Source organism: Anopheles darlingi, chromosome 3, assembly GCF_943734745.1.
Source record: "Anopheles darlingi chromosome 3, idAnoDarlMG_H_01, whole genome shotgun sequence".
Classification (NCBI taxonomy): domain Eukaryota; kingdom Metazoa; phylum Arthropoda; class Insecta; order Diptera; family Culicidae; genus Anopheles; species Anopheles darlingi.
In genome coordinates this window covers 43,038,439-43,048,438 of record NC_064875.1, presented here as the reverse complement: position 1 = coordinate 43,048,438, position 10,000 = coordinate 43,038,439, and the positions used below count along the sequence as shown (strand labels likewise).

Here is a 10,000-nt window from a genome sequence, read left to right as displayed (position 1 = left end):
GTGTCGGACAAAAACGGACGTTGTTCGTGGGGAACATCCGTTTCATTTCACTCCGAGTGCAACGAATGCAGATTTATGCAGATCGGTGGCATTGGGCGGCACCATTTTTCACCGTTTGCTCCTTCTTCCCCTTTCGGCGTTGTGTATCAATCCCACGGTGGCCACGGTACGGTACAGTACGGTACGGCTTATCTGAAACCGGTCATCGTATATCGTTCGCATCGTCATCTACCTCATGCACCACCTCGTGCAGTTTGCAGTTTGCCGGTCTGGGTGTACCTCGGTATAGGTTATGGTTTGCGTTGGTTCGATTATCAAATAATTGATCTTCGCTAGCTCGCCCGAGGGGGGTTTCTGGCAGCCAAGCGATCCAGTAATCGCATGCGCCACAAACACACTACTACACCTGAACAGATGGACTCGATCACTCACTCACTCACTGACGACGAGCCCTGGCTTGTGTTCTCTTTGCTGCTTAATTCCAACTAAAATGTCTTCCTTCCACTTCCGGTGTCTCTCTCTCTCTCTCTTTGCGCTCTCTCTTCACCCTTAATACATGCCAACGTTCCCAGCTATACGCGTCCCCGTTAACCTGCATACGCACCAACCGACGGCAGCGGTAGCGACGGCCACAATGGCAACGGTAACGGGGGCCCCACCAACGGCCATCGATTCCGGGGCACGACGTCGACTGTTTGCCGGCTTCCGGCCCATGTCCGGTTTCGGGCTGCTGCGCCTACGATCGGCTCAGCATCGATCGATTTCGCTTCCGGAAAGTAAATAGCCTCCTCACTCTCTCCTACACTCTCTCTTTTTCTGTGTCTTCTTATCACATTTCGGACTCCGGATTGTTGTTTTTCGATTGTTTTTTCTTCTGTTTCTTTTTCTGTCTCTGTCTCTGTCGCTGTCTCTATCTGTCTGTACCTTACTTCCTCTTGTTTTTGCTAGAATGTATGTTGAGTTTATGTATTGGCGTGCGACGAGAAAAAATTCCATGTTTTTAAAATAGTTTTTCCTCGTGTCTTTTTTTTTTTGTTGTCCTTTCAAACCTCTCTCACTCTACCATGCGCCTCCATTCCGTTTTGTTTGGTTTTGTGGCTAAATGGTGGAATGTTGCTGTGTGTGTGTGTGTGTTTACCGTCTGTGTGACAAGTTCGTGTCCCCTTTAACTAGCGACCTTTCATTCTCGTCCCATTCCATTTCATTTCTCGAATTCTTTGGTCCGTGCAGAGATGGGCGCCCTCAGAGATCCACCATAGAGATGTGCCTCAGTCCCGAAACCACATTGTCTGCCTCCGAAAGCTCGTCTATTGTGCCATGCCCGTCATGTGTGTGTGTGTGTGTTTGTGAATTTGTTAGTGTATGTGTGCGTATTGATACCAACTTTCTCTCTTCCTCTCTCTCGATGTGCTTTAACGCTGCAAATGTGGCTGCACTGTTAGTGCCAAGTGGTGCCCTTTCCTAGCGGTGCTGTTCCTCCCGACCCTTTTCGATGTTTTGGTGTCCCATGTGGCGTAATGTAACGCGTTCGCGTTCGCTCCATCTATCCATCTCTGTACCTCGGACACTCGGTGGGCCCGGGGGAAACCAATAGAATGTAGCGGCGGGCCCAGACCCATTCCATCCACAATTCCTTCCACAAAAAGCCTCCGAAGCCGGTGCGAGGCCACGCCAAAAGCGCTGAACACACAATGGGAGCGACACACAATGGAAAGCACTCACCCAGCAGCAGCAGCAGCAGCATCATGATCGATGGGTTTTTCATTCGAGCGGCGACGACAACGACAACGACGACGAATCAAAATACCTGACACAGAGGAATGCAAGGGGAAAGCGCTTGTCCGGGAAAGTGGTAGATGGAAAAACCAATTAGACGGTTTACAGATGATTTCCGGTGGTGCTTCTCCATCATCAGAGTCCCAACGAAGCGAACGCGGCCGAAGGGTGTGGGACTGCTCGGGACTGCTATTGTCCCGGTTGGAAGAAAGTTGGCTTCCATTCGTCCATCCATCCATCCATCCAGCCATCCATCTATTGATCCTTCATCAAATTTCGCGCTTCCGCGATGAGGTCTCTCGGTCCCTCGATTCATCGTCCCTCGTTTTCCGGTTTTGCACCACCGTCGTACCCGTCGTGGCCTTGGGGCCTCTTGGCGCTCGACTTCCGCTAAATCGAACAGGCAATTGAAGCGAAAGGCCGCTGCCACTGCCGCTGTGCTAACGAACGATCGATCGATCGATCGAAGCCATGATCGAAGTGAAAGGCTTTGTTTGCTCGACTGAACCAACCTTTAAACTAACGTACTAATCGCATTAACCGTGTGTGTGTGCGTGTGTGTACGAGTGCCCGCTTGTGCTTGATCTTTACGCGATACATTCGCGATGGTTCGTGGTTCGTAATGATCGTAAAAAACTTTATGTTGTTATGTTTTTCTTTCTCTCTCTCTCTCTCTTTCTTTCTTTCTTTCTTTCTTTCTTTCTCTCTCTTTCTCTCCGTTTCTGTTTCATTTCCTTGGTGTTTTTTTTGTTTTTAGCCGAAGAAGATGACATTATGCTCTCTACGCGCCCCTTCGGTCAACCACTTTGCTTCGTGGTTGAAGAACCGCCACCGGATGAGCTGCAGTCGGGCAAAAAAGATGGCAAACGAAAGAAGTAAAACAAAAAAAAACGAAGAACCGCAAAGAGGTGAAAGGCCGGTTGTTGGTTGGTGCCGATATTCGCCATGGCGGCCGTGATACACCCGCAATAAGCAACGAAATGTGCTCCACCCTCGCCCCCCCCCCCCCCCCCCTCCCAAACCCCTTCGCTCGTAATGCCGATAATGATCACCGAACGGATGGGCGACGGAGGCGACCTAATTAACTTGCCAATCATTCTCTCTCTCTTGCGCACACGCACGCACGTTCTTGCGGCCGTCAATTGTACGTCAAGCGAGTCCGCGTCCTTCCCCCTTCCCACGTTCTAATGTTCGATCAGATAGACCGCCCCCTCTCTCCCTCGCCGGGAACACCGGGATGATGTTATTCGAATTCTTTTACTTTGTTTTGTTGCAAAATAAAGCTGGTTGCTGGCCAAAAACCCCGCGATGCCGAGCCTTCCGGGCTCGGATGATGAACCCCGGATGAGCAATAACAACAGCGAAATGTGTTGTTGTTGTTGTTGTAGTAGCAGCGCCAGTGACAGCGTTTGTTGTCCAGCAAAACCAGCGAACATGATTATGCTGCGGATGGTTTGCAGCATGAGTGCTGCAGCACACACACACACACACATTCGAGAGGCACTGTGCATTGCAGGGACACATTCTCCGGGGCTTTAGAGGAGGGCTAATGTGTCTTGTACCACTGCACGATCTGCACGGCGACACCACCCCACCCCCATTCGGTACACTTGTGACACGCACATGGACGCCTATTATGGGCTATTATGGTTTTACAGGCATCAACCGTTCGCGTAGACATTGCAGCGTGTCGTTCTGTCGTGGTCGCCGCCATCACGACGGTTTTTGTTGGAAAATTCTCCGCTTTTCGATGGCAAACGATGAACCGATTATCGATCTCGGACGCTGATCACCGCACACCGCCCGTCCTGCAGTGACCGGCATAATTAAAAGCTCGCCTTCAATTTACTTTTGATTTTGGTATGTAAATTCGATTTTTTTGATCAAATAGGGCAAGTTTTTTTAACATACATTCTGTCAAAAAAGCACCGGGAATAGTCGATTTTCATCTGACTGGGTTTTCGGATCCAGCAAATTTTATTTTCCTAGGTTGGCACAACTGTCTCTAATTATTGTGCAAGATTTGAGCAGAATTCGTCAACCCGTTTCTTTACAGCAATTTGTTAAGTAAGTCGATGTCAATAGTGAAGGACAATTTGCTATCATTGGTGATGACGTTGAACAAAGAATTTGCTTAAAGTTTAGTTTTGCAAATGAAATGTCCGATGCATTGAAAATGTTCCAAAAGGCCTTGCTTGCTTCCAGCTCGATAATAATTCCTTAATAATTGTTTAAGCGAGAGGAAGTCATTCATATTGCAAAAGTAAAAGCCAACTAGCAATTAATCTTTTTCAAACAAATAATATTGTAGACGCTTTGACATATCGTCTACATGATTTCAGATATATCGTATTATGAATCGATCTAGTTTGGGGGGGGAGCTTCGGTATTTTATTTTATTTCTTCACATTTACTTTTTACATTTTTTTATGAGTGCTTATCCTTTCAAGAGTATTGTGTAAAATGTTGGGATAAATCGAAGCAAAACTAACAAAGATATGGATTTTTGGAAATCCGCTTTTCATACAAGGCTCAAAGCATCTCGCAACTTTGAATCGCGATTCCCAAAACCTGCGTTTTCAAAGTCGGTGCCCATCGTAGCATGAAAACTACTGGACCGATCGATTTGAAATTTTGAACACATATTTTATGCACTATTTGTCAGGTAGCCCCGTCGAGTTTTTATAAAAAAATTTGAAACTTTTTTTTAATATTTTTTTTAATTATGTCAAGGTAGTTGTTTGAGAAAACTTAGCAAAAAGCAACACTTTTTCAACTTCAAAAATCTGTCAAAAATTGAAAAGTAAGAAATTTAGCAAAAACTCGACGGGACTACCTGGATAAACTCATAATCTAACAAAAGAATATTCATTTGAATGTTTCTGATGACCCCGCAAAAAGTACATTTTTGCAAACTTGTCTTTCTAGATTGGATGCCATACTTTGGTACAAATCTTCCCCAAAATAGAACCAAATATTCTTGAAAAGTTATAGTTTAATATGAGATTATTTCGAAAAATTTAAGTTGACTAGTTTCTTCACTAACTATCGTCAAAAATAAGCCTTTTTTTACCCGAAATAGCCAAAGCCCCCTCTTAGTGCACTCAAAAACAAATTATCTATATCTTAATGGCATATTATGATCCAACATTGCTCACAAATATTCTATCGAAAATAACTATTAGTTTTTTAGTGCTATGTTTCAGATCCTTGTTCTGTTGCTCAACAACATTACTTCTTCATTAATCTATTCTTGTTGAGTCTACCAAAGAATCTTTCAGGATTTACAAATAGGTCAATTGTCGTCAATTTACAATCAAAAATCAAAAGAACATTTGAGCTGAACTTTTACTTGCGCTTGTCACTGTAGATCCACTCTGATAACGCGCGAAAAACAACGACATCATCAACGTCTTCTACGATCCAACATGATCCAAAAACCGCAAATCGGTTTCAACATTAAGCATCAAGCCATGTGCATTGCCAGTGCTGCCGAAAAAATATGCCGCTTCTGTTGCCCCTTCGTTGAGTTATGCGTGTGGTTTCATCGCCGGAGGCCCCCGGTTTTCCCTGGTACCCGCCATCGTTTCTCATCCGAAACACAAGCTCTCCACTCTCTGCGGCGATTGCGTTCCGATAAGGTACATCCGCTTGTCGTCGTTAGTGTCTTCGTCCAGTGGGGCCCGGTTTGTCGGCGCATGTAATGCCCATTCTTATAACCCGGGCTTAATGTTTCAATTGCCTGACATTATTTTTCCTGGCTCGCTAAGGCGCACCACCCTTGGAGCTGAAGGGAAAGCGAACCAGCGAACCGGAGGTGGTCGTTCCCTGTCGGTCGGTCTGAAGCGGATAAGGCTTACCCGTACGCTCGCAACACTCCAACGGCCTCTGTGTATTTGTCGGGGTGTGTGTGTGTGTGTGTTTGGGCAACAACATTAAGCCGAAGATGAAAATTTGATATCGGGAGTATTTGCACAAATTATACGCGCGCGCGTCCCTTTCCAACCCATTTCCCGGAGTTGCTTGTACTACTCGGTAGCAGCAGCCGTAGCAGCAGCAGCAACATCAGGTACATGCCACCGGTGCCAGTGTTCGATGGATCGAGCTACTGGATCATTAAAATACGTATTATGCCAAGGGAAACAAACACAACAAGCTGTCCCATTATGCGGCCCCACCGCTGCTGCTGCTGCTCCTGTTTACCTCCTCCGAACCACCAAACACGAGCTCTCTGCATCCATTTTTCCTTCGATGATCCACGCACAGACACACACACCGTTCGCTTCGTCTTTCGTATCTGTTTGACCCAAGGACCTGATGGAATGAAATGAAAGAAAAAATCGTTGGATTAAGGTTTCGGCGGAGAATGGGGAAAACAGAAACGCGAAAAGCAATATCTTGCCCCCGTGCGGACTGTGCGGCCCCGTGTTAAAGAATGGCACTTTGCGCCTTCCGTTCGGTTTAAACCGTCCGTGGTCGCGTTGTCAGCGAGAATACGAGAAATCAGAAAAATGCGGCGAAAACAAGATCCCTTTAGCCTATTCTCGTATCAGCATAACACGCGTTTGCTCTCTCTCTGTCTCTCTTTGAAATCTCATTCTGATCCTGGTAGGATATATATCCCGTAGATGCTCCCTCTTAATGTCTATAGACAGCGGAGAGCTAGTATCTTGCTTTATCGTTGTTTTGCTTTCACGACACTCGTTGTTGCGCTATCAATGCAAAGCTGGACACCATGCTGCGTTTATGAGTATTTATTTCATTCAACAACAGCTCTCTATCCTCGTGCACCGTTCCCCATGTGTTGTTGCTGTTGCTTATGCCTTTTCTGCATGCGTGTAACTAAGCTTCGATTCGCGTTCGGTGCTGCGTTGTGTTCCCTGTTCTGCCACTGTTCTAATTCCACGTACAACATACACAACGCGAAACATACTACTCCTACTACATTGATTGATTAGCATTCACGCGGCGATAGCTCCTGCCTCGGCACACACACTTACACACATACAACAACACACGAGTGAAGTCAAACTAGCACAGCCTCCCGTCGTGATTCCACCACCCCGTGGTGGAGTTCTGGTCTCAAATGTCGAAACGTGATGATTTTATAATCAGCATTGAATAATTCAAATGAATCATCGTTTTAACAGCAACAGCAGCATCGCCAGCAGCATGTTGCTTGCCCGCTGGCATGTCTTCTGCCATGTCCGTTTTTGCATTACATTCCAATCCTGCACGTGAATCGAAACAACGTACACCCGGGCGCCATTTTTTTCCAATTATTTCACGTTGTATGTGGGGTGGCACGATGGAAATGGTTTTCAATTCCACCACGATCACCTTATTTTGCGCACCTAATTGACCTAGTTTTACCACGTGTGTGTAAGTTTGTGTGTGTGTGTGTGCCATTCAATCAGTTGTATCCCCACTTTTATTCCTTCTGTTACACTCTCTCTTTTGCCATATTGCATATTCATTTGCTAGCTCTGTGTGTTAATGATTTACCCAGATTCGTTTCGAAACGCGCTAGTATAACCAGTGGCCGCAGTTACAAACGTCCTGTAGTGGCCAACGTACATGTTTTCGCAGGGGCCAGTGATATCCTCGTCAGCACTCTCGAACCGCGAACATTCGCGAAAATCGAGCACCAACATTCAGGCCATCCAAATTGGTCACTCTTTGACCCTTTTCGCTATCTATTTCTTTCTCTTGCTTTTCACTTGCTTTCGCCTCTCTACTTCTTACCATCTGCGCAACTTTACTATCATACTTCATCACTAACAAAAACCACCACACTTTACGCTCTCTACCTACTGCATGTCTTCTTTTATAACACTTTTTTCGCTTTGCCGTTACTACGCAAAACAGTTCTTTAAAAAATCCAGCTTTTCTATCGATGCTTTCCAATCAGTGTTGTCAGCCTTAGCTACCTTCATTCTCGGCTGTAATATAAAGCGATGCGCGATCGCTTGGAGTCGCCTCTAACCGTACACTACTAATACCGTATATCTGTCTGTCTGTCTGTCTGTGTATCTATCATGCCAACAACAAAAAAAAAACAAAAACGCGCGCCCCTAAACCATTGTAGCACCGCATTCACCACGACGCCAAAAGCTGAACCTTAGAATGAAATCACTCAGCTTGGACTCACCAGAATCGTCCGAATTGCATGGGCAAATCCGGCGGCGACACCCGGCCGGCGGACCGACCGGTCACGGTGGCCATGGCGGTTCTGGTGGTCAGTTAGAACACAGCACGCCGCCATCTAACAATAGTAGATTACACTGTAAGTATTAGCGCGACGCGTAGCACCGGAGATCGATGCTTACTGGGGATGGGTTTGTTTTTTTTTTGGGAGAAGCAAATGCACCGCCGCCCTAGACCCTAGATTCCACATTCGAGTCACTTCGAGACGCTACCTTTTAAACGATTGTGAAATCATTACATTCGACATTCTCGTGTCGTCGTTTTGCGCACACAACGGTTCAAACGCGCGCGTGGTTGTTGTGGACCAAAAGGCGGTCCTTTTTCCTCTCTCTCTCTCTTCCTTTCTCTCTCTGTACACTCGTGCACACGACGTGCACAATCGCAATTCATCTTACCCGTGTTACCCTTGTGTTTCCATCCGGCGGCCATCATTTCCCCTGGACCGCAGCACCCTCCAGTCCTTCGGGAACGCAGCGCAAATTCCTCTATGCCACGCGTGGCATGAAGACGGGATCGGTCGATTTGCCCGATGAAGTCGAGAAGAGCCTTTCGTCGGCGAGCACCTCACCCTGCCCATCGCCGGTACGTCAGAATCAGGTAGGTATCACGGGCCCAGTCACAGGCACTGCAATTCCCCCGACTGCAGTGAGCAATGCAGTAGTAGTAGTAGTAGTAGTGGGCACAAAACACCCGATCGACAATTTATCCTCTAAATCATAAAAGTTTATCCCAACGGTTAGTGGTAGATATGTGCAGACAGCGTCATAACATTTGCCGTTGTTAACGGGCCATTTTCTGTGCGGTGTTCGTTGATTTATTGTTTACTTTACCATCCCCTTGGCTCTTTGCTACAGTGAGATGACTTTACAATTTTTTTCGGACTTTTTTCGGGCTAACCACCAGCAGCAGTAGCAGCAGCAGCGGTGGCAGTAGCATCATCTGTCGATTGTTCGTGCTGTGGTTGAGGGGCTAGGAGCTGAAATCGTTTCTATTTGGGTTGGATGCATTATTTTCCATTATGGATGCTTTTGCAATTTTCCCGTCCCGTGATTCGAAGCCATTGTTGGTGCCAGCAAATGGTTAGCACACTTTATACACTTATACGGGGTTTGATAAATGGTTTGTCGACATACTTTCAGATGGCAGAGATTGAAGAGAACATTTTTGCATATCAGCGGTCTATTACGAAGTAGTATAACGTTGGGCAACCTCCGCTTATAAGTAAAAAAGGGCCACCAGGCAAACAGTAGTGTAACAAGCCACAGTTTAACATTCTTCCGAAATTGTACTCGTTAGGTAAAGTTTTCCGTTGAATCATGACAAGGGTTCTTATTTTAAATTGTCGGACAAAGCATGAGCTTCCGAGCAGGTCCGAGCTCTTTTAACAGAAAGCAGTGGTTTGAATTGAAACTGACGTGCTGGTTACAAGCTATTCATCTTGAAAATCAAGCATAAATGGAGAGTGAAGTGAACAGTGCCGTGATGTTTTATTTACAAAGTCAAATTTGAATCGCTTATGAATGAAGCGCAAAGTAAAATCTTTCCTTGGAAAGCTATTTAGATGCTACCGACTAAATAAAGTTTCTTCATCATTTTTTATCACTCTCCATTACCATTGACGGACTCATGAAGAACGTAAAATGTGGACAAGCGCCAAAATGAAGACCTTGCATTTATTTCATGCCGTCCGAAAGAAGCACATTAATTTTAATTTCATTTGGCACTTTCCTTGGCGTGTTAATGACCTAGCAATTAATAAACGTTCACTGAAAATAACACTTTAATTTACATAAACGATTAAAGTAATCAATTTTCCTGGTGCTAAATACCCTAATCGATAGCTTCATAACGTTGAACATTTGAATCTCTCTGTACCGTTAATTTGCTTATTATTGTGCTGTTTACTATTTTTATGAAGGAATTTAAGGAAAGACATTTTTGAATTTGTATGTTTACTGCCAGTTAGACAATCGTGCATAATTTTGGGACTTATTTGCAACGGGACATATGAAACCAG

At 45.5% G+C, this 10,000-nt stretch overlaps 1 protein-coding gene across 1 annotated transcript in view; it reads left to right on the top strand.

Moving 5' to 3' along the window:
* The window catches only part of LOC125957521 (uncharacterized), a 78,920-nt gene that overhangs the window by 58,725 nt on the left and 10,195 nt on the right, over nt 1-10,000 (top strand). Inside the window, 2 exon segments of the mRNA XM_049690276.1 lie at nt 7,865-8,062; nt 8,432-8,580. Of these exon segments, the coding sequence (XP_049546233.1) occupies nt 7,865-8,062; nt 8,432-8,580 (347 nt within the window).